Source organism: Carassius carassius, chromosome 17 (assembly GCF_963082965.1).
Source record: "Carassius carassius chromosome 17, fCarCar2.1, whole genome shotgun sequence".
Lineage (NCBI taxonomy): Eukaryota > Metazoa > Chordata > Actinopteri > Cypriniformes > Cyprinidae > Carassius > Carassius carassius.
In genome coordinates this window covers 18,299,950-18,325,273 of record NC_081771.1, presented here as the reverse complement: position 1 = coordinate 18,325,273, position 25,324 = coordinate 18,299,950, and the positions used below count along the sequence as shown (strand labels likewise).

General features: G+C 36.9%; 2 protein-coding genes across 2 annotated transcripts; one reads left to right on the top strand and one right to left on the bottom strand.

The window, feature by feature from the left end:
* Positions 1-2,915: 2,915 nt before the first annotated feature.
* On the bottom strand, positions 2,916-24,142 carry lrrc8c (leucine rich repeat containing 8 VRAC subunit C). The gene is made up of 3 exons (XM_059571197.1): positions 23,985-24,142; positions 8,412-8,553; positions 2,916-6,887 (listed from the first exon to the last, which is right to left on the bottom strand). The coding sequence occupies exons 2-3, from the start codon at positions 8,547-8,549 to the stop codon at positions 4,653-4,655; spliced, it is 2,373 nt and encodes a 790-aa protein (XP_059427180.1). The 5' UTR covers positions 8,550-8,553; positions 23,985-24,142; the 3' UTR covers positions 2,916-4,652.
* Positions 18,015-19,931, top strand: LOC132091048 (uncharacterized). Its single transcript, XM_059497818.1, has 7 exons — positions 18,015-18,080; positions 18,198-18,278; positions 18,369-18,480; positions 18,586-18,711; positions 18,842-18,925; positions 19,233-19,319; positions 19,687-19,931. The coding sequence occupies exons 1-7, from the start codon at positions 18,015-18,017 to the stop codon at positions 19,929-19,931; spliced, it is 801 nt and encodes a 266-aa protein (XP_059353801.1).
* Positions 24,143-25,324: the final 1,182 nt, after the last annotated feature.

Genomic DNA, 25,324 nt, shown 5'->3' with positions numbered 1-25,324 from the left:
TTTAACTAAGGCCTAGTCCTGTTTGTGAAAACGGGCCATGATAAACCAGCTAAATGTTAAACTCTAAACTTTTTGAGCTTGCATAGGCAGGTAATACTCAACATAAACAATTATAGTGTTATAAAAATCAAAACAATATGCAAATACAGTGTGTAGTTATTACTAGACACCATAAAATAACAGGGGGGAGGGGAGGAAACTCACCTTATGTGATGAAGCTTGCTGTCTTGTTTATATGTAAATGAGATCCTTTATGTTTTACAAGCAAACCATATGGTTGCAAATAAGGTTAAACAGACATTGCCTTCCCCACCCCACCCCACCGGACTTCCAGATTCTGTAGGTTTTCCTTGTATTTATTTGCTACATGAGTGATTTAGTGTTGGTCATTGGTGTGGTTATGTTATGTGACTAGCCACCTGCACACAAATAAGGACAGACATCAGAAAACCTAACAGAAAAGAGTCTCAGATCTTGATTGAAACAAAGTGTGACAAGGTGAATGCCACATTCCAGTATAACAGGCCGGTCTGAAGAAAATACTGTGAAAGACTAACTTAGCTTTAGTGATGGTGTCTTCAAAATGGCAGTTTAAATCTATTTCTGTAGATTATATGAGAAAGGCTGTGGAACAGCAGTGAATCTATGCCGATTTCGTTTGCATTCAAATATAAGGCTTTCTCTAATCACAACCTTGATAGTGTCCTTTTGCCTCTATTTACAGCTCCACTTTTGACAGCTGCTGCACCTTGCCTTTTTCATGGTTGAACAGAGAGCAGTCTTCTCCTCAGGGCAAGATCACACCATCCAGGGTCATCAGCTTTTCAGGTTTATAAAGGCCTGAGGTCTGGTGCAAAACTTTTCCTTGCTTTACTTATTCTGCAAATAAGTTAAAAGTTACCTGCAAAAACTTTTCACAGACAACAGATTAATGAACTTACTCATACCATCCAGTAGCAACAAGGTTTTTGTATTTTATTTTTTGCATTCAGCATTTGTTAATATAAATATTAATAGTTAATAATAATTGGTGCACCCCATGGAGTACCGTGTGGTCCCTCTAGGGGTTCTGGACTCCGTGTTGAAGATCTTATTTGTAATGAGTCAGCCATCTACATTTAGTACATGGAATCTTTTATACTAAGTGGTGACAAGGGATCAGATGAGAGTTAAACATCTCCATCTTGTTGACAAAATAGTGTAGTACTCTATTTTAGGGTGAAAATACTTGCCTGCCTTTGATCTGTACATGGTGTTGTGTTTCAGGATGGTAATTAAACAAGATATGCTCTATAAAAAGGCATTCGCTGTACACTTTAGTCAAAGTTTGAAGACATGCCACTGACTATACAATGCAAAACTGTAACAAAATATTAGTATCCATCTCATTTTAAGTTTTGTACAGGTAGATGAGATTTTCTCCTTTCATGATAAAATTGTAAAATTTTACCTTTAAATGTAACATAATTTGTATTAAATAACCACATGCAAGGCAGAGGTAATGCCTTTGAAAGTGGCTTAAGCTATAGTATTTTCCCTCTGCTTTTTACCATAGACCACACCATGATTCAGCTATCAATAGCCATATCCATCACGGCTGATCATGTGACTGAACAAACACTCTCTAATCCCTACTTGGTTCGGTAACATGAGAAGAGATGGGATACAACACCCAAATACCTCCATCAGACAGAGGATTGCTCTGGCAGACATTAGTAATACTCTTTCACGTTAATGATATTAGACCTATAACTGATTTACACAGCATCAGTATTTACTATCATTCTCTAATTGACCGTATAAATATTAAAGTCAATTTGAATGTGATGCTGTGCTGAAAAAAACAAATATTTAACAAAAAGAAAAAAACAAAACAGTGAAACATGCCATAAAAATTAAATGATTTCACTTAAGGCATGTTACAAAAAGTAATTATGTAAATTATGTACTTGCTAGTGTTGTCACGATACCAAAATTATTCTTTCGATACCGATACCTAGTCAAGAATTGCGATTTCGATACTTCTCCTGAAAGGGGAAAATACACTCAAATATCATTGCTGTGCTTTATTTTAAAATCGGGACAACATTCTAATCATATAAGACACTAATAAATGAACATATGAACAGCATATATGTTAAACATTTGAACAAAATATGAAATATCAAAATATAAAAAATAAATTAGAGCAATGACATTCAAGATAACAAAGAATAAATTTAGCAGCATTATAGCAGCGCATGCGCAGCTCGTGAACAGCTATGTGAACTGCTTCATCCTGTCAAAGAGTTACTCAAGATGTGACGGAGCATGTGATTTGTTGAATGTAGTGTACGAATCTGCCCTTCACTGAACGAGATCGATAGATCTTCACATTTGTGAACGAGCTGAATGAACCGATACATCTCGTGAGGAGAAAAAACACAGACGTCCATAGGGAGGCACTGGAAGCGTGCGTTGCACACACCAACATGAAATACGTCTCTTACAAATCTGGAACGCAGTCATTCTTTGAAGTATCGATACTAATAAATTTAGGAATCGTGACGTTTTTAATTTCCGAGAATCGCGATACTTTTGAAGTATCGGTGCACGGTGCAACTAGTACTTGCATGTGAATTTTTGTCCCATTTAATTTGCAATATTATTTGAACAGATATGAGCCAGACATATTTTAATAATCTTCACCATTATAAATCATCCCTCAAAAAGAAGTAAAAAAAAAAAAAAAATTGCAGTTGCATTTTTAATGTCAGCAATGTGTCAGACTTTCAGGTGTGGGCATGCATTTAGGAAGTCAGCATATTATCCCTAAACATTGCATAGACTCAAATCTCTTTGCATTTACTACACAATACTGCCATCTGGGTGACAACTCTTCCTTGAGAATTACAAAACATCAACTGAACTCAACACAAGGGACAAAAATGCATTTTATTTATGCCGTTTTAGAAATCAAAAAATCTTTGGTAGAATGAAAATGATACAAAACAGGAAAATAAGGCATAGGTGGCACTATATTATGTCAGCACTTTTATCACATGGCAAAAAAAAGCAATATCCTTCATTTTATGTGCTCATTTAAAAGAAAAATGTCCACACTGGCTTAAGCTTTGACATTCACATCACTATAATCTTTATCATGCAGACCAGACCAGAAACTGACCTTCAAAATTACTAGAGGACTAAATACAAAACACACAAAGGTCTGGTGATCTAAACAGCTCAAATATTCAAATATTTTAACCTTCTTAAAGTGACTAAGGATGTGTATTACCAGTGTCTTGGAATTCATAAATGAAACACTGATTCAATGACACTTGTTTATGGTGCCGAAAAAAAAAGGCCACATCCTGATCACAGTACATCAGATGAGTCACTTCCCACAAGGCAAGATCAGATCAGAGACAATGTAATTACCATTTACATGTCATTGAGACAAGACGCACACTCGTAATCATAATCGCCAGCTGGAAGAAAATACTATGGAAACTTAAAGTCTACCTGATTTATCTTAGTGCACCTTGAGAGATTTTTTTGCATATTATAGACATTAAAGAATCCGTTTCTTAAAATGCATTTGTATATATGCTTAGAGCTTTGTTTCTGTCAAATGTTTTCTTTCAATTTGCATAAAATAGAAATAGTGTACAATGCATGATTAAATGACAAATACTGTTGGTTAATATGATTAATAAATCTAAATGTATATTTATAGTACATTGTTGGTTTATAAGAAAAATGTTAATGGCTAAGTTACGGTAAGAGAAATACCTTCTGCATCTGCATTGTATCTTAGACAGGAGTCTACGGTTTAAACCAAGCAAACCACAGCAGAAATAAACGCTTAGAAATGCTTCAAACATTTGAAGCTGGTATACTGAAATGTGGTTACCTTTATCTGCGGGATCTAATACCAACAGCAGTCAAACTTGTTTAACATTAAAACAGAAATGCAAAAACAAAAAAAAACATGTAAAGTCTACCTGAGAACACATGCATACAAATCCTGCTCTCCAAAAGCTTTAGAGTTATTATGAGTAAATATGCAGGAAGAAAAAAAAAATACTTCTAGTATAAATGATTACATGAACTATTTTACTATCATTTATACTTCAAAACCTTGCAAAGTCCTATATACACATAAAAAGTAAAATAAAAGGGAATGTTAAAGATTCCAGTGCAAATTCTAATCTTGCTATTTCCAGTGCAAAACATGTTTTTCAGTACTTGACCTGCAAAAGCTTAATGGATTATGAAAGCAAATGTCAGTGAAAGCATACAATGAAATTGCTGTCACACAAACTGTCTGTAAATGAATCCCTGTCATAAGTTGTCTACTTCTATGATTTACAGTTTTAAAAAATATCTTAAAAAATTAAGATAAAGAGTCTTAAAATGTATACATTTTAAATGAAATTAAATTTTTCATAATATACAATGTAAGGCATTAAAAGGTATTCATCCCTAGATTTTCCTAACTCCCAGCTTTTTTTGCATTAAAATGCCATTAAGCACAAGTCCAGCATTAAACATGAAATTGCAAGTACTCACCCATATAGATCACAATACATACTACAGGACGGAACACCTGGAAGCCTTACCGGTTAAGGAGTCAGATTACAATATTTGGCATGAAAGCAAAGCAGTCATCACTCCGCTTGCATTTGTTCCCTGACTTCTGAAGGCAGCGTCTCAAACAGCGTGTCTTCTACGACAAGTCCGCTGCGCTTTAAGGCGCGACAAGAGCCGAGTTCAGCTGGTAAGAACTCAAAGTGATTACCCTTTAACTCCAAGTGAGTCAGTACTCCAAGGAAAGAAACCTTTGGTGAGAGGACAGACAGCATGTTTTTGCCAAGCTTCAGAGTCTTCAGCTTCTTACAGAAGAAGAGCTCATCAGGAATATTTTCGATTTTGTTACAACTGACAGAGAAGTTCTGAAGGCTTTGGAGAACACCTATCTCCGGTGGGATAAAACGGATGTCGTTGTTGGAAAGATCAAGGTAGCGCAGTTTGTTGCACAGGAACAAGTGTGAGGGCAGGATCTCGATCTTGTTATGGCTGAAGTAGAGGCGCTCCAAGCTGCTGAGCTTTTTGATGTGTTCGGGTATAAAAGCGATGCCGTTGTGCCAAAGCTTCAGACAGGTCAGCTTACGGAGGTGCTGGAAGCTGACAATCTCTTCAATGGTGCGTAGATTGTTCTCTTTCAGATCTAACATCTGCAGATTACTCAGGCTGAAAATGGCATGGGGTATGCGTTCTAGGTCACAGTGCACCAACTCAAGTTCTGTTAGGTTCACCATTTTTTTCAGGTTGTTAAGCATGACCAGTTTGGTGCCATCATTGCAAATACAGAGGCGCTGTAGATGGCTGGCCACATCCACAATGGACTGAGGGATCTTGGTGAAGTTGCTCTTGAGCATCAATGTCTTCAGCGCTTTGAGCTCTCGTAGAGAGTCCAGGGTTACATTCTTTGATGCGTCAGAATTCAAAGAGCCAATCAGATGGAGCTCTTCCAAGTTCCGCAACACATACATCCACTGCGGAAGTTCACGGGCATCATCAAACTTCACTCGCAGTACCTTCAAGTTCTCCTTGAGGAAGGTGGTGGCTGCAATGTGGATCTTGAGTGAGCACTGGTAAAGCGAAAGCTCCTGGAGATCTTCTAGTTGGGCAATGGATGCTGGTATGGTAACATTATTAATAATCTCAAGCTTCAAAGACTGCAGCTCTGTCACCTCAAAGATGGTATCTGGGAGACCAGACAGCATGAAGAGTTGAAGTTCTAGCCTGTTGTTGCTGTTGGTCTGCAGCTTCTGCCGAAGCTTATCGGCTGTCCACTCATGGTTGAGGTTGAGCTGTTTCAGCTTGTTTTCACTCACCTCTGAGAGAAACACTGCAAATCTCTTGGAATAAAGAGGATCATACTGGTCGATCATGTGCAACATGAAAGCAAAGTCATTTTTTACATCTGGGATGTCATCAATTCCGGTCTCTTGTCTGACATATTCAAAAGAGTATTCCTTGAGAGAGATATAGAACAGCCAGTAGGACGTATAAAGGCATGTAAGTCCATAAACTCCAACAAAACACAAATAACAGTAGGAGAGCTTAGAGAACAAGTGGGCCATAGTATGATTGCAACAGAAGTACCGGTAACCCGTCATGTCCTGCATGTTCTCAGTACAGGTAACACTGAACCTAACCTTTGACACCAGAGCACTGTTGTACGCAATTATAAGGATAAACTTGAGCACTTTTACAACAGTCTGACGGACATACATCATATATAATATATCACCCTCCTCCACATGCAGGCGGAATTTTTTGACCTTCTCAAACAAGGCCTTGGCTTGCTCTCCTTCCTTCTTGTCAAGGACACTTGGTGCTGGCTTGTCAACAACAATCTTTTCAGGAATGGATCTTAAAGATTGAGTCTTCTCCAGGTTGCCCTCATCAATTGGAGTATCAAGGTTTGACCTACTGGCACTGTTCTTCTTGTTGTCTTTTTCCTCAGGATTCTCCCCAGATACTTCTGACAGTGCCCTCGTAGTCCATGGAGAGTCAAAGCACTTGCCCAGGATGGATATGAAGTGCTCAATTTTAGAGCTAGAGCCAGGAAACTTGAACCAGAAATTGCTGCACACCATGAAAATGACAGTATGAATGAGAACCAGGTAAGGGAAGTACTTAGCATACCAATGCAGCGCCTTTTCATAGCACATTTGGTTTATGTAATTATACTGCTGAATATCCAAGTTCGTCTTCAGTCCTTTCAACTCATGGACAGGCACTGGCGGTTCCTGGGAAGGAGGTGGGCACATTAGCTCTGTCAGGTTTGGAGCGAATGTCCTTTGAGGAAGGCATATGATTTTGTCTTGCATCACCTAAAAGGACAGAAGAGTGCACAATTAAAACAAGACATACTTCAATAAATTTGCATAAACGTAGTTGGGGGGAGGGCAGAAAACCAGAGTCTGTCCGTGTACAGGTATACTTATTATATTAATATCACCAAGTATGCATCTCTGGATCTAAAATAATTAAAGATGAAAGCTAAAGAACTTCAAATGCACACATCAGAGAGCCAAAAAAAAAAAAAGACAGCACTTTTATGTACTGAATTACAATTCCACACCACCCATAGATTGCTGGGAAGTGAGAACAGTGTAACAGTATCCAACAAGGAGCATCTCTTTTAAGATAACTATATCGGTGCTCTGACGTCAGTGTTGTGACAGGAAATGAGAAACCATTACACAGGCCATTGGAATTCAAAAGAATTACCTTTGGGTTAGCAAGAAAAGATGTTCAATGGCTACTAAATTTTGACTTAAACATTTTTTTTAATTACACAGCAGGCAGAAAACAATGTTCACTAGAACTGAAAAGCAGTAAACAAAAGCATTCTGTATTTGATTCAAGATGTGTTCCCTCCCTCCTTTTCCTGCAAAACAGTTTTAGTTTGTCTGGTAATTACCATGTGGTTTCTGTCTACGAAGGTAATGAAAAAAAACAGCTAAAAAGAGAGGGAAAAGATTGTGAGAGCTCTACACAGCACTATAGTGTGGAACAAACACAACAGGCTGACTGCTGAGTAAAGCCTGCTCATAAAGCATCAGCAGCTCTGAACACGGCATCTCTGCAGTGAAATGGACGTGAGCCGCAGCAGCCCCAAGTGACTAATAAAGGATGCATTATGCACTCCATGGCCACTAGAAGTGCCCCCAGTCAAACATGCTCATTTAGCAAAGAGGAGTTTATTTATTTCCCCCTCAAACCACAGGATTTTGCCATGACGTTAGTAAAAGCATTAATTAGGTCAATTAATACTGCCTTCACTGGGATCATCAAAAACATCCAATCGCATTTCACAAATTGCAATGCTTCATGCAACTGTGCCATTCTTTAATGCACACCTCGAGGGACAGTGTGGGATATTCCCACCCTAACAATGGGTTCCGGTTAATGTTTGTTGAAACTAAAAATAATTAGGACCATCTAGGAATTGAAACTGAAGGCCAAGCATGCTGCTTTAAGCTCCACCCACTAGTTTATGAGGCTGAGAAGCTAGACTACAGGAGTCATTTTGTGTTTATAGAGGGGCCACCATGAGGGAAAGGAGTAATCTTTTCATGTGTGGTGACTGGAATGTAGGTTTTTTTGTTTGTTTTTGTTTTCCATTAGCAAACTACCACTTCTAAATGCAGTACGCACTGCCCAACAGTGGGCTGTTCATGCACAGAGGAAATCAATCTATGGTGTCAAGTCAATCATTATTCCATTGCTGTTGGTCAAGGAACACTGTATGTCTTAGCACTGCTTAAGATGTTAACTTCTCAGCTATAAAAACAAAACATAATTAAATGTTCTTTTGATATGTGCTTAAGAAGAAGAATTTAAATATTTACCTGCAGAGTGCATCCAAAAACACCTATCATGAGCATGACCACAGAGAGGTAGTCTGTGAACACATCCCACCATGGTTTCAGAACCCGGAATGCTGGCTGCTGTTCCGTGAACTGACGGAATTCAGTCACTGGAATCATACTCCTGTAAAGGGAAAATGAAGAATTTGAAATTGGAAGAAACACAGTAAATGCGGACAAAAACTGCTCATATGCTAGCCTAGAGTTATTTCATAGTTCTTTATAAAACATTTCTGTACTATAACAAAAACTATTGGAACTACTGGATTAACATATTTAACTATTTGAAAAAAAAAAATAAAATACAGTTAATCCTCCAAGAACTGTGCAGTGATGAAAAATGATGAAGCATGAAAAATACAACTTTATTACAAATTGTGAATCGCTTGAGTTCACCACTTGTGTATAAAAAAAAATATATACATAAATCAAAGAAGCTTCCACAACAATGAATCTCTGATCTACACAGTGTTTACACTTTGTTGGTCATACTGAAAGGATTCACAACTGTGCAAAACTACTAGCACTGAGTTCTGATACTGAGCAGATGCTTAAATACCTCTGATTGGCCACTGCTTTCATGAGCTCAACAGTCATGCCTATGATTGGCTACAACGCATGACATTTAAAAACAAACAAACACTGTAAATAAAACCTTTTGATGCTTTTCACAGGCTAAGCACACAACTAGCCTGTTGTACGCATGGGAGCATTTGAAAGCCATGGTATTATGACATTTTTAATATTTCAGTACCAACTTGGTATACCGGTTCTTTTTGACAATACTACGCCAGACTAAATATAAACTGATGGATGTTTAAAGAAATAAGCTATATGGAATGACATTATAATAGGCAGCATTATATGTTCAAAATAAGTTTTTTGTAGCTCAACTGGAAGAGCTAATGGAAAGGACATGGGTTTATTTCTCAGGGAATGCATGGCCTGGTAAAATAAAGGCCTAACTGCCACATTCTCTGGACTAAAAGCCACTGGCTAATCCATAAACATAGATGTATTTCTTTTTCTAATAATTTTTAATAGCCAAAGAATTATAACTTCAATAATGAGCATTTGTTTACACAGGAACAAGACATTTGTATTTTGTAAATTTGCATTTCACTGTTGTAAAAAAATAATAATAATAATCACACCTCCAACAATCCAACCATATGTATCATCTGGTTATTATTATTATTATTATTATTATATGGCTGGCTGGAAAAGTCGTTGATTCTTGATTAAACTACTACATTCATCAATAAAATATGTATGACCATTGTACAGGGCAACATTGTATACCTGGCTGCTCATTAGCTAAATATTCTTTCTCTTCACATTCTCTAAACTAAACTACTGAAATAAATTAAAATGCATGCATCTATTTATTTGGCAAAGTCAAGTTAATATGCCAAATACAATTGTGAAAAACAAATATCCATCTGTAATTTAGTGTAGAAAATATATAAGTAAAAATATATTGAGCTGCAATTAGAAATGACCTATGAATCCTGAAAGTCACTGGATCACCTTGAGTATTCAAGACAACACTGCCATGAAGACCAGAATATTGTGCCCTTACATTCTAATGATTCCTAATGTAGGCAGTCTGCCAGGCTTCCTCTAATCTCTATTGAGCTGCACATCTTCCATCATATCATACACAAGGCATATTCCACCGAGCTTATTAAATATTGAGATTACAGCTGCATACTTCACTTTGCAGCATTCAGCCACTACAAAAAGATACGTGTGTGTGTGTGTGTGTGTGTGTGTGTGTGTACATATAAAAGGCCTGCACAGATGGAGAGCATTGACAACAAAGTAGTAAAACACAGAATGCTATGAAGAACGGGAGTAGTACTAAACCACTACTAATCAGTAGACTTACTAAGGTACCTTTCACAAAATGCAGACAAGTGCCCAGTTGTAGTCCTGGACCTGATGCTACACACCTGAAATCCATTTGAAGTCAAACAGCCTTAATTGCTCTCTCCCATCAAAACATCAGATAAACGAAAACATCCCGTATGTACTTTACATGCAAGGTCAACCCAAATAAATAACACTTCACATAAATGTTTGTTTACATAATGTGTATGTTTTGTGTATATTTCTTATGTTTATAAATACACACACATACAGCATATACTTTGAAAATATTTACATGTATATATTTATATAATTTATATAATATATTTAATATATAAACATAACATTTTTCTTAAATATATACATGTGTGTATTTATATATACACATAATAAATATAAGTACACACACACATATTATGTAAACAAAAACTTTTATTTTGGATGTGATTAATCATTTGCCAGCCCTAGTCTAAATTTGAATACACTAAAACAAAATATAAATTTCCAATCTTGTAAACACACAATTACAGGAAAGTGTACAAGACTAGTAACTTAATCATCACAATCTAGTCAGCAAATGAATTAGGTAAACCCAACCTCAGCTGATCATAAATCCTCAAGTGGTGTACTTTCTGGAAATGTTAACCATTCAAGGGAGCTTACAGCAGAAACAAAATCGGTCTTATTCAGGTTCAAATATACTCCAGTATCCACATACAGTTTGTACTTTTATAAATATTTCTGCAGAAAAGAGACAGCATCAAAGCATGCATATTTAGATGCAATCTGTCTGTGTTGTATGCATAGAATGAGAAGCCACAACCATTATAAAAAAAGGATCCCAGGGTTAAAAGAACTTCGCTGTGAATGCAACATGCTTCAACAGGCAGCCTTCTTCAGACAGTGCATAATATTTGAACATTTGTGAACAGCTGCAGCAGTTCAAGTATCTGAACTCCTGATTCCTGGATGAGTTTGTTACAAGATATATTCCTGACGTGAGTTTAAAACTTGTAAAATGCACTTAAATTACACTTCCAAGAGTATAACAAGACTATCAAAAATGGATAAATGTTAATAGATAGAATTTCATGACATTTCCCACGTAGGAGGGGACGTTCTCGTGACCTTGTGCAACGTTCCCTAAAAGTTGTCTAAAGGTAACGAAAGTTCCGAACCTTTACAGAACATTAGGTACGTTCTTGGAACGTCCTCTTTTGGTTATGAAAGTGCTGCAGTTCAAGGTTCCTTAAATGACTTTAGGGGGACGTTCTATTTGGGGCATTTTATGGTCACATAGCAAACGTTACAGAGAGGACATTTGAGACGTTAACAGAACGTTCTCGCATGGTCCTCTGTTGGTCATATAATAACGTTCCCAAAGTGACTTTAGGGGAACGTTCCATACTGGTTGTTATATGGTCATGAAACAACGTTACAAAGAGGACATTCGGGACGTGAACAGAACGTTCCCATACGGTTCTCTGTTGGTCATATAATAACGTTCCCGTTATTACTTTAGGGGGACGTTCGATATTGGTTATTATATGGTCACACAACAACGTTACAAAGAGGACATTCGGGATGTTAACAGAACGTTCTCGCATGGTCCTCTGTTGGTCATATAATAACGTTCCCAATGTGGTTATTATATGGTCACACAACAACGTTAAAAATATGACAAATTAATTAACGCAAAGATGTATTAAATCTACATCTAATTAATGAAAATATTAAATAATAATACAATAAGTATTAAACTTATTTGTTAAATAATAACACTAACATGCTAGCCAATTTATTAGGTCCTCTCTGCTAATTTTGTGGGTAGGATTTGATATTTGTTACTTCAAAATAAAAACTATGGCTTTTACTCTACAGATCTAAAATCCTTGATGTGTCCATAAATCCCTTATTAACAAATAGACATACAAAACAATACAATGTCATAGATCAAGGCAACGTGAAAATAAGCGATGCATAAGTGATGCAGTTCAATTTTTCTGCCACACCCGCGGCTGACTGTATTCAGAAGGGAGAGCTGCAGCCCAATTCAACTGTGAGCCACTGCTGCTGGTGCATCGTCCTTTCTTTATGTGCGGAGTGGGGAGCGCGCGCACTGCAGGGCATGGAAGCGGCCATGCAGTCGCTTGCATTTTTTTCCTGTCAACAGTGTAAACAACTTAAAATACTCAATTTTTGGTCATAAGAATAATACATTATTTAAAGCTTTTATTTGTGTAAACTCACAATATCAAGAAAACTTTAGCAAAATAAACCACCACAAAAAGGACTGTTTTAAATCTGCTATGAATATGAAGTTTGCAGATTGTTGTAGGCTATTGTACTGTATCTTCTATAAAGATGAATATTACATTTCGTTAATTTAAAAAGCACGTTAATGTTGTATAAATAAATAAACTTTTGTTCTGTTAGATGTGTTTTGGCTAGTTTTTGTCAGGCGCGGATATATGGGTGGGCCTGGGTGGGCAGATTGACTGGTGGCCCACCCAATCTGATTAATAAAAACAATTAATTTTTTTTAATTTTAATAATAACAAATTAATAAATAATTTAATTTTAATAGTTTCATGAGGACATTTAAGTAAAGTAGCTACGAAAAATAGCTACAAAATAAAAATATGTCGGCATATCACGTGTCAGTCCAGTGATGCTATCATGCAACACAGCTGGTTCGCTTGTGAATTTGTTTTCTGCACGGGCTGGCCACACGCTCTCCGTGCGCGCACTGACTTAAAAGTTATGCGTGACTGATCCACGACTGTAGGCTACCACAAACACATACTCACTATTTGTATTTCAAATCCAGAAGTTATCAGAAACTTTTATTAAAAAAGTAAAAAAAAAGGGTTGTCAGCATTGCGATTCTCTTTGTACATATACACTCTTTAATAGACGTTTTAACACAATTTAAACAACGTATTCAGCGCTACTTATATAGATTTATATATTAAGTTGCTCAAACAAGTGGTAAAATATTTAACCATGTAGTACTTCGCAAAATCGCAAACATTTCAAATCTTAAAATTGACAAAAACAGCCGACTAACATGCCTTTTCTTTTGCATTTAAGTTTTAATACAATAAATATTGCATGTCACAAAGAAATTGTTTTTTCACCTCCACCATGAATGAGACGAGAGTTGTACATTATGTTGCCTTGTTGAAGTAAATTTATTTTTCCTTGCTTTACCCCGGTCCTAAAGTAAAAAAAACATGACTGTGTAAAAGAGTATAAATAAATTAAATGCATTTATGGTGAGATTACTACATTTTATTTAATTAAACGCATTTATGGTGAGATTATTATATTTTCATGTCAATCTGTGTTCATTTTGATCACGAACCATGCACCGTCAGCCTGTCACTTTAATTCAGCGCGTGCAGCACATCAGAAATAGACTCGGTGCGGAAACGATCTCTGCACTGCACCGCACATGGAACGGATCGCCGGACCGCATCCGCGCGCAGTGTGAAAGCTCTATAATACAGAGCCCGGGAATCAGGTGTATAAGATTAAAAAACCCGAGGCCCCTCTGTATATTCACCAGGCCCACCTATTAATGACGTTCTGTATCCGCCACTGGTTTTTGTATGTTGTATAATTATAATAGGCCTATATGTATCTAGGTAATGAAAAAAAAAAAAATAATAATAAATAAATAAATATATAAATATATATATACATACAAAAGGAAAGCAGCTGCTTGAACCTCATTCTGGGAGAAGACTTATTTATTTATTTTTTACCATGAAGAAAAAAATCAATGGGATGAGTCAGGTTCTGCACATCTGAGAAGAAGAAACAGGTAAGACGTTTATAATCTTATACATTACAATAATGAACGATTTTTCATGAGAAATGTTCGCCTATCTATAAGACGAATAAAACACGACAATTTTACAACCGGGAAATATGACCTATTGGGTTTATTTGCACATAAACATTTTTAAATAAATTGTAAAAATAATACTAAATTACAATTATTATAATATGAATTATTTATTAGTAAATAATACTAAATTATATGTATATATATTAATTTATACTCATTTAATTTATATATTTGTATTCTAATGTATTATTTCTTGATAACAGGCGCTGCTAAGTATAACACACCGTTGCCATGAAAAACAAAGTGTTGCTATGGACGCAGGTATCTAGACGGAAATGGCTATTTTCTTTATTATTTTCTTTATTATTATTTTTCACATTATCCATTACATAATATAACGTAATTATTAGTATTACAACGCAATATATCATTATATAAATATACATATTTTTTTATAAAATAAAAAACGTTTAACACCTATATAGGTCACAAATTCTAAATCTGGCAGCGGGTATATAAGCTGGGGTCTGTGACCATCGCGCTCACACACAGCGTACTCACACCTCACTCACTCAGTGGACATCCCAACATCCCAACTGTCAGTTTCTCTGAGGTAATTCTTCTAATTAACCATTCTATTTAAATTAAAAACACAAAAACAAAATGACATATAATGTACGTTACATGATATAAATAATAATAATATGGAATTATAAGGACAGTAACGTTAGCTTTTGAGCGAAATTTTCTCATGGTAAAACGGCCGTTTCCACAAGAAATTGAATAAATTGTCATAAAATTGACGGACTTTCTTTTCCAGTAATAAATGTACCACATTTACTCAGACAAACTGTTTTTCCGTCTTTTTCTTTAACTTTATACCACTGGTCCGCACTGTCATCGCCGTTATTTGTCGTTAAATACCGTTATGTTTACGTGATGTCATTTGGTCTAAAGAAGTAGCTTATCCTTTTCAGATAAGCTCATTAATTTTTTAGGGTCTGTCATGTTAACATTAGCTACTTTAAAATAAATTATGAATACAATTAATATCATTTTTGTAAATTATACTTTATTTGAAAATTAACGCGCCTTCTCACAGGCTTGGCTGTGAGCGCGCGCGTCCCTCAACCTCCGCACGAGCGCGACGGTGCCGTCATCACAGTGGGCGCGAGACCCCATTTCGCGCAAATGTGTGCACGGCATTTTTTGTAACTTTGCACGAAACTCCGCTTCCAGAGGTGCACGACTTCGAGCTTATTCTGGCCAAACAGCCAGCACCCAGTTTGCGCTTGCATTTAAAAAAAGAGCCTAGAAATAAGCAGGGAAAAAAAGAAGAAATAAGCCTTTTTGGTGAAAATAAAGGTCCATGTTTAACAAAACATAACAAAACCAGAACAAACTATAAATACATAAATACAAAACACACAAACAAAATAAAATAAAAATAAAATAATAATAATAATAATTATAGTAATAATTATAGAAATTACACTTTAATGCACAACCGGTTAGGCAATTCACAATTCAGGCATTGTATCTAATATCATCTGTATCCTTTGAAGTAACAAGTGTAAATAAAATTGTCCCACGTCGACGTATATGTGATTTCAATTCACTTTTTCTCTTTTTTGTGCTTTCCAGACCCTGCCCTACAGACAGATTACCATGATGTCATCTCAGAAGGTAGGCTTGTCTTGCAAAAAAGGTTTTCAAATTTACAGCATATTGCTGACATGCCAGAAAAGGGATCGATTTCACAGCAATGTGATAAGTTCAATGTTATATCAAGATGTTTTTCACCTTATAATGTGGCGTGAAAGATCACTGTATTTGCCTAAAAATTTACGATCTTTAGGTTTTTTTACTTAAATAACATGCGTGTACACATTTGCAGAGAAAAAAACACATAGCTGTGTCACACAACTGGATGCCTGCAGAAGCTAGGAAAAGAGAATACAAACGACTATGGCAGAGGGTACAACGGAAAATGAGAAATGTGCACATTAACGCAGCTGGTCCTAGTACTGTGCTAAACAATGAAGCACACAATCCCAGGGACACTATGCCAATCTGGAACCCAGGCCTAAAAAATGCAATGACTGGAGAATCTAATAGTGACAGCAATGAAATGTCGTTTGTCAATACTGACATCAGTGCAGTCACATCACTACAACATACAATGGCAGAAGACACAGAGAATATGGTTCTTGAATATTCCAGTAGTGACATGGATGGAGAGTTTTTTCAGAATACTGCCAACATTGATATGCCCACTGAAAATTTAGAAGAGGAGTTAAAGAGGTGGATCAATGAATATAATATCAAGCACAATGCTGCAGAAAAACTGCTCAAAATTCTCAGGAATCACGGGCATAAACACCTGCCATCTACTACTAAAACATTATTAAAAACGGATCCTGTTGAAAGCCAAATGGTGTCTGGTGTGGAATGCATTAAATTAGGAGTGACTGAACAATTAATCATGTGCTTGAATCGGTATCCCTACAATTATGCAAAAGACATCACTGAGCTTGAGATTTCCCTCAATGTAGATGGACTGCCACTCTTTAAGAGCACTGGTAAATCTTTCTGGCCTGTACTCTGCACAGTACATCTAAAACCAGCAAGCACATTTCCTTTGACCATTGCCCTCACTGAGGCCAAGCCCAAATCACTGGACTTCATTAAAGTCATATCAGATGAACTGAAAATGATTCTAATGAATGGCTTTGCATGGGGAGAAACAACACTCAATGTAAGATTGAGATGCATTACCTGTGATGCACCAGCAAAAGCCATGCTGAAGTGCATCAAACAATTCTCAGGTTACTATGGCTGTGACAAATGCACCCAAAAAGGCAACTGGGAGGGGCGCATCACTTACCAACAAGTGCATGACCTCACTTTGAGGAACGATGTCTCATTTAGAGAGCAACACCAACCAGAACATCATCACGAAAATGCTGTGTCCCCTTTCAGCAATCTCCAAATTGACATGATCAAGTCTTTCCCTGCTGACTACATGCACCAGTGCTGCCTGGGAGTGATGAGAAAAATGCTCCTACTATGGTCACAGGGCAAGTCGGGGCATCGACTATCGCCGGCTCAGCTGAGGGAGGTCAATCAGAGGCTAAGGAACTTGAGAAATGACATACCCCATATTTTTGCCAGGAAGCCACGCAGTCTGGAGGAATTGGAGAGGTGGAAGGCCACTGAATTCAGGCAGTTTATGCTCTACACTGGCAAAGTTGTTCTCCGGGGAATCCTGCCAGAAACCCTATACAGTCATTTCATGGCCTTTAGTGTGGCTTTGTGTATACTAGTGTCTCCACATTTAACACAAACCCACAATGTGTATGCCCATGAACTCCTCACATATTTTGTAGAACAAGGCCGGCACATATATGGGAAAGAATTCCTAGTGTACAATGTGCACTCACTGCTTCACCTCACTGCTGATGCCACCACATATGGATCATTAGACAAATGTAGTGCCTTTGCGTTTGAGAGCTACATGCACCAGCTGAAGAAGATGGTTAGATCAGGAAACCATGTTCTAGTCCAAGCAGCAAAACGGCTCCAAGAACGTTCACAGATTCCTATACAAACAAGTGAAGAGAAACCAATACAATTGAAACATCCTAATAATGTTTACATTGTTAGCCCAACATCCTGCTGTGAAGTTCTGGAGAGGACCAACTCCGGAAAGCTCTTATGTAGAGTATTCTCGCACTTAACGTCGTACCTTTACCAGCCATGTGACTCGATGTTCTATGGAGCCTATGTATGTGGTCCATCTAAGATGGAGATACTGGACAAGGCAAACTTGCAAGGAAGGGCAATGATCCTTGAGGATGGGCATGGCCGCAAAGTTGTCTTTTCTCTCCTTCATGACCTTGATTAATGAAATATGGAAATATGTACATAGTTAGTATTATTTTTTTTCTGTCATTGCTTTAATGTCTTAACTTAGATTTCATATACTGAATATTGACCGTCTTTTCTAAGGAGTGTCTGTTCTTCTGTTTGTAATGTAGGTTGGATTTTACATAGTTATTTTTGAACAAGAAAATGCAATTGCTGTGGCGCCTGCATTATGGGTAGAGGAGGTGAATGGGGTAAGGGTACATGCGCACACACACACACACACACACACACACACACACACACGTAATACCGGAAATAACATATTCCCTGAAATGTTTTAGGTTCTGATTTGCTACTGGCCCCGTAGAAACGCTGCTGCCATGGCAAAGGCCTCCCAAAGGCCAGATAAGGAGCTCTGGAAGCGGCACAAAATAAGAATACTCTCCGAGACTGGTGAGAAAACTGAATAAATATATAGTCATATGAAAGTACACTGCCTTTACACAGTAAAATGATTACAAAAACTAAAAAGACAACTCAAATTTACTCTGTCCTTAGACAACTATAAGACAGCCAGAGAACGAGCCAAAAAAGCTGTAGAAAGTTCAAACGTGGACACAGAAGAAGAGGTGCTAAAAGAGCGGAAAAAAAAAGTACCATCAAAATACTGGACCGAGAGTGAAGGTAAACATATGCGATTGCTTTTTGTCATGCATTAGTCCACTGTTTATGTATAAAAATCATGCCATGATTACAGAGAAAACTACTCTATAAAACTAAACTATATATAAACTGTTTCATCCTGAATGAATAGGAGAATGTGAGATTCCTACCAAAAAAAGGAGAAAAATGTCAACATCCTCTCAGAAGCCATCAAGCCTCCCAAAGCCTCCAAGTTGTAAGTAACAGATTTAACTTTTGGTGTAATTTCTTGTGTTGTGTTGATTTGATGGTGGTGTGTCAGCGTCAATTAGTGAACAGGCAAAATAAGTGCATTGCCAGCTGACGGGAAGAAGCTATTTTGTGTGAAATACAGTACAAACAAATTTCTAATGGAAATCCTATTTTAAAAATGTTTTGAATTTGGTTGGAGTGTCTTATATTGTGTGAGTTGCAGGTTGGTATTTTTTGTCATGGCATTTTGTGTAAAAGTACTCAACTCCCCTGAACTGAGTTTATCGCATGCTTTCAATGTCTGTTTTTAGACAAACCACCTACTGACATCACAGCTCACTCACCTGAGGAAGATGAGCCATCCCTTCCAAATCTTTCAGCTAATAATACTTTTCATGGTATGCATTTTTAATGTTGATATTCTATTCATTTGTTAAGATAAATGTTTTTTTTTTTAATCTTCAGTAAATTAAGATTATGGCTGCATTTTCTAATCTCAATCTCTGTTACCTTAAATTATACATTCATCTCTGTAAAGCTGCTTTTAAACAATCTGCATCGTTAAAAGTGCTATATAAATGAAGATGACTTGACTTACTATCCAAATTAGACCAGCTATTGCATCTGGCAATACAGTCATGCCAATGTCTATATTTTATTTCTTGAAGTACCACACATATGCCTGAATACTAAGCAAATAACTAAATGTCAAGATGAACCCCCCCTACCATCATCATCATCATCTCACCCATCTAAATTTTTCAGATTTCCAGCATCTCATCGAACAATCTGAGCAGCGGATGCTCCTCGCAATTGAGAGAATGTCAACAGATATTTCCAATTCTATTGAGCGTCTGATCCAGGCTATTCAACAGAATCGTCCTGGTCCGGCAACCATCACAACACCACCACAGGAGACCATTGAGAAGCCCTGCAAAACATTGCAGGAGCTGCAAGCTTTCCTATTAAAACTTGAGGGCCCAGAAGGGAAAAAAAGGATGGTATGTTGATATAGCACAGGGGTCAGTAACCTTTTTGTCACAAAAGTGACATTTTTAAGTTCAAAATGTAGATCTGTGTGCATGTAGGCTAAATTATCAGAATTAAATACATACACCTCTCGCATTTGCTTGTGTGTCAGCAGTTACCCTGCTCCATGTGGCATTGCAATACTAACAATTGCTTTATTTATCTTTATATGTTGCATAGATACAGTTTTTGAGCCTGATGGGAGGTAGCAACATTGGAGACGCTGTGAGGAGAATCCTTCGGAAAATAGCCACCAATGAGGCCTGGTCAAATTACAGCCTGAAAGGCCGAAAAGGAAAACTGACCTTCATTGGGACAGCCCTCCACCATATTGTTTTAAGTATGCTTTTCAAAACTTCTCTCTTCTTTTCACTTCATCATGCAACTTTTTAAAGAGCAAATGATAAACAGAAAAATGTCTGTACTGTCCCTGTACCTTCGAATAATTTGTTTTCTCGTTTTTGACTTCTAAACGAAAAAAAAAACAAGTAAAAAAAATAAAAAATCATTTTATTCAGCAAGGATGCATTAAATTGGCCAGAAAAGAGAGTTAAGATTTACATTTCAAATAAATGCTGCTTTTTTTTCTTTCATTTATCAAATAACCCTGAAAAACACAAAAATGTGAAGAAGCACAACTGTTTTCATCACTAATAATCATAAATGTTTCATATGGTTTTAGTTTTACTTATTCACTTATTCATATTGCTCATAAAGTGTACTTTTGGATGTCAAAACTTTATTAAAATAAACTAAACAAATAAATGTAAATGTAAATATGAGAATTTAAAAAATAAAATAACAGATGCATTGTGATATAGGTGACAAAATATTGTGAGAAAATATGAATATGAAGTTATTTAATGAACTTCCTCACTTAACCAGTTATCTGTGCTTCCTCAGCAATGAAGTTCCACATTTCCGAACACGAAAATGCATGCAGCAAATAAGCCGTTCACAATATTTTCTTCAGTTAACTCCAAATTTCTCCCACATATTGGACTTGATTTTTGATGACGTATTGTCGACAACTTTACAAACTCCTCCACTAGCTATTCTTTTCTTAAACTCCTCAGAATCCATCTCGACGACTGCAAGCAGATCGCGCGCGCGGTTATGATGAATTTTTAAAAGTGGAAGTATAGTTAACGTTATAGATTCCTGGGAGGGCGTGGCGCGTGGACACAAATAAACTGATATGGATTTTAAATTGTTTTATTAAAAATTATTTTATCAACTTGAAATACAGGCATATTTTTATAGATGTGTTCCTAAAAATATGCATTACGTTTGCATGTGATTGTTTTAAACTCATATGATTGGTTATTGCAACATGAGCTCATCAGATTCGTGTCTGATTGTTTATAATGCTCAACGCTTAAATAAAAATTCATATTTTGCATGTCATAACTGCCTACTGTAATATGGCGTAACACTTTTAATTTATTTTCACATTTTATGTCAATAGTGATAATCGTCATGTATTTATTTAGATTATTTTAACCCCCTTGTAGAATATGCATTTGTATCCATTTTGGAGGGAGCAGGGCAATTGCGTCATCAGCAATATTATTTCCACATCGCGCCGTTCCCCGGTGCTGTCCGAGGCGATGGTGCTGAATCGGTTGATCAGTTCTTATTATAGAATCAATTATTCTCTCGTGCAGGGCTGCTTCACTGCGTTATGTGAAAAAGCGGTGTTCTTTATAAAAGTACTACAGAAATAGTTGAAATCGCATCTATTAGGACTAATGGGATATTATAACAAATATAAAATAAAAATATAAAATAATCCAAACTATAAAAATACCTATAATAGCCTAGTCTACATATTTAAAAATGTATAACAATAACGTCATAATAATGGTCCATTTTAAATGTTTAAGTGTCTCTTTTTTCAATTTTTGTTCGGTGGAGCTGTGACTATTGTTCTTGTAAAAACTTTTCAGCATAGTTTTGAGCCCTGAGACTTTTCACATTTATTTTGTTACATTTTTTTTTCTCTTCTAGGTGCTTGTGCCAAACAATTTCCGAAACGCACAGAAAAGGAAATTGATACATGTATAGGGGAAACCCTCAAACATGCACCTCACCGTGCCAAGTTGGTCGCAACACCTGTAAGTTGTTTTATTCAATGAGAGCTCTCTCTCTCTCTCTCTCTCTCTCTCTCTCTCTCTATTCTCTAGAATAACATAACTGTTTTGATTTATTTACTTAGTACCGGTACTTATAAACAAAGTGGAGTTAAAAGTAATTAAAAAGTCGTTGAAGTGATTGGTAAATATAATGTTAAATTTTTTCAGGCAGCGGAAGAAGAACTTCGGGCACCTCCTGAGGATGGAGACAGTGACTGATACACACACACACACACACACACACACACACACACACACACACAGTATATATTTAATATAAATTATTGTTTTTGTTATTTGTTGTTCACCATTTACGCAACATAAAATGAATATATGTGTTCTTGTTGTTATTACTGTTTCCTAATATTTGTGTGTGTGTATAATATATATATATATAATTTATGTAATATATAATTTATTTATAATCTGTTTTTGTTCACACAAAATAAATGACTGATTTTATCTTTGAATGTGTTAAACGTGCATGCTTATTCCTATTTAAAGTTCTGAAAGAACAAGTGTTTTTTGCAGTAAAATTCTAGTTTGGTTCCCTACAGGTCCTTGAGACCAGTGGGGACGTTCTGAAAACGTTCACATAACGTCCTGAATGTTCTGTGAAGGTCCTCAAAATAACATCCCCCGACCCTTTAAAGAACTCCACATCATGACCGTCTACGAACGTTCCCGGAACGTTACTAGGCGACGTCCTTGACACCAGTGGGGACGTTCTGAGAACGTTCTGGGAACATCACATTTGCAAATATAACATGGTCCCCTAAACGTTCCGATAACGTCCTGAATGTTCTGTGAAGGTCCGCAAAATAACGTCCCCCGACCCTTTAAAGAACTCCACATCATGACCGTCTCCAAACGTTCCTGGAACGTTACTAGGCGACGTCCTTGACACCAGTGGGGACGTTCTGAGAACGTCCTGGGAACGTAGCATTTCTAGCTGGGTTATTACAGATAAATGCTGCACTATATTCAATGTTCAGACTCTACAAAACGGAAACTAATAAAATGTTGGCAGACTGAATGGAAAAATCCAACTAGTTCTGATAGGCAAGAAATAAGCAATGTGCAGATTTGCATTGCTGCAGAACTAGGCTAATAGCTTTAAGTATCCTACTAAACTCAGCTCAGTGGAGATCTGTACCATCTCCTGGAGCAGCTCTTCCTGCCAGGAAATGGGGTGATTCTCAATAATAGTCGTGGAAAAAAAACGTTGCCCGTCTGAGACACATCCAGTCAGCAGGGTGAAGAGGAGCTCACTTTCAGACATTCGCACGGACGATTATGTTTTGTAATGTTACGTGTAGGCGATTTCCTCTACCGCTAATTACGGAAATCGAAAAAACGACAACATTAATTTCCACTCACAGGACAAAACAAAAACAATGCACGTTCACCGTTACTCGTTAGATTTTGTATTCATTTTAGATCCTCAAATTTGACTAGACTCACGCTTAGGCTACTTACAATTGTAAAGTATTTTAAATGGAGGCCTGTCTGGATGCATTAAGTTTAATGTAAAAAAAATATAAGCTAAATATCATTCAATAAAACAAACAAACAAAAATTAAATCATAAAAGGACGTAACTGAGGCAAAATCTTTATTGATTTTCAATTAACTCTATCATCACTTTCCCCACGGTCTTCAATTTTCTTTCGTCTGAAGCATTTGTTTTGTTCAATTCGATCCACTAAAACACATTTAGAACAAAAACTGCAACGTTACCACGTTTTTCTCACCGAGGGGGGTTGAAAAGTTAAACGCTGCCCCGTCTATCCCACAATTACGTCATGAAGATGAAATTATCCAAAATAAACATCTGCGATGTTAACGTCTGGCTTCAAACACCGAAAACGCGAATGAAACGGTCCCGGTTTTGGCTCACCTTTAGATGGATTGAAGGCGCGTTCTCCGTCTACTGCTGAAGATTCTAGCGGGGACTGTAGCATGTCCTTGTGGCTGCGGTTCTCACATACACGCTTGCAGTTCTGTCCTCCAGCTGCTATAGGCTGAAATACCTTGGGCGGGTCTTCAGTATGACAAAACCGTTCCGAGTCCCGCCTTTCTCATTTTCCGTTTAGATTTTGCGCGTTATGTCGTGCTACATCTGTCCATGACCCATAAGCACCTCATTGTTACAGCAGCTCTCAAGGGCATATCCTCCATATCCCCACCATTTTAACTAAGCAAATAAAGCCATTTCCCGTGCGTCAAGCTAAAGTTAATTATGGCTTTAACAGTTTTTAGAATTATTGTTTAACCTAAAAAAGACGAGAGAATGAGCTGGGGATAAGTGTATCAGCAAGGCAGTGGTTTATTGTAAACCACTGTAATTCACACATGGGTTGACTAGCCTATATTATTAGGCTACTAAATAACCACAATTACATGAGCGTGAACTACTAAACAACAATTCAAGAAATGTAATTAAAAAATAAATAAAACATGAGCTAAGTAACTTGTGTGTATTTTTAGTACTTTGTAATGTAACTTGTGTGTATTTTTAGTACTTATGTGTTTTTAGTATTTAAAACGATATCAGGAATGGAAACTAACGCCAAAGAGCCACAAAAGCTATTCATTACTTCCATCCTCCTCCACAAAAGCCATAGCAGACATTAACTTGAGTATCCGACTGTCTCCACAGCCTCTGTACCAGATCATATGTTCACAGCTTGTCTGATCTGACACGCCTCAGGCTTACTTGCATGCTTTGTTCTACAGAAACCCTCTTTGACATTGGGCGGCAGGGACTTTAAAAGGTCTTCCTCAACTACTAAAAGCCTATTCAGTGTAAGGCTGTGGCATTTTATGAGCTCTGCTGAGAATCTACACCGCTAGCTCCCTTTGGAAATGAGTTAGAACACTTAGATCTGTTGTGAAACTATCATGAAATATCTTCAATACAAAGCATATTGTAGAGTTCTAAATAGAAGAATATCCAATGCATGACTAAAATTTGTTTTTAAAGGTGTATGATAATATTGTCATTTGCTGCAGCTAATCACTCTTGTAAATGCACAGACCAGACAACATTTCACAGAAGGGTGTCATGACAAGGACAGAATTCATGACCCACTAAATAGTTGTTTCAAAGGGATTTACTTCTTGCAGGTGGGAATGTTCAAATATAGACAAGAATTGTAGCATTGTTCTACTCTTAAAAACTCTGGGACATTGCAGTGATGGGTTTTCTTCAAGTAAAGTTTTGCAACACACATGGTC

What these genes read in the sequence shown, in the direction of transcription:
- LOC132091048 (XM_059497818.1), top strand. Translation starts at nt 18,015, where the DNA reads ATGGGCATGGCCGCAAAGTTGTCTTTTCTCTCCTTCATGACCTTGATT. An exon ending in ATACTGGACCGAGAGTGAAG is followed by an intron (nt 18,712 to 18,841) that starts GTAAACATATGC and finishes CTGAATGAATAG; the next exon opens with GAGAATGTGAGATTCCTACC. An exon ending in AGCTAATAATACTTTTCATG is followed by an intron (nt 19,320 to 19,686) that starts GTATGCATTTTT and finishes TAAATTTTTCAG; the next exon opens with ATTTCCAGCATCTCATCGAA.
- lrrc8c (XM_059571197.1), bottom strand. Translation starts at nt 8,549, where the DNA reads ATGATTCCAGTGACTGAATTCCGTCAGTTCACGGAACAGCAGCCAGCA. An exon ending in TTTTTGGATGCACTCTGCAG is followed by an intron (nt 6,888 to 8,411) that starts GTAAATATTTAA and finishes CTGTCCTTTTAG; the next exon opens with GTGATGCAAGACAAAATCAT.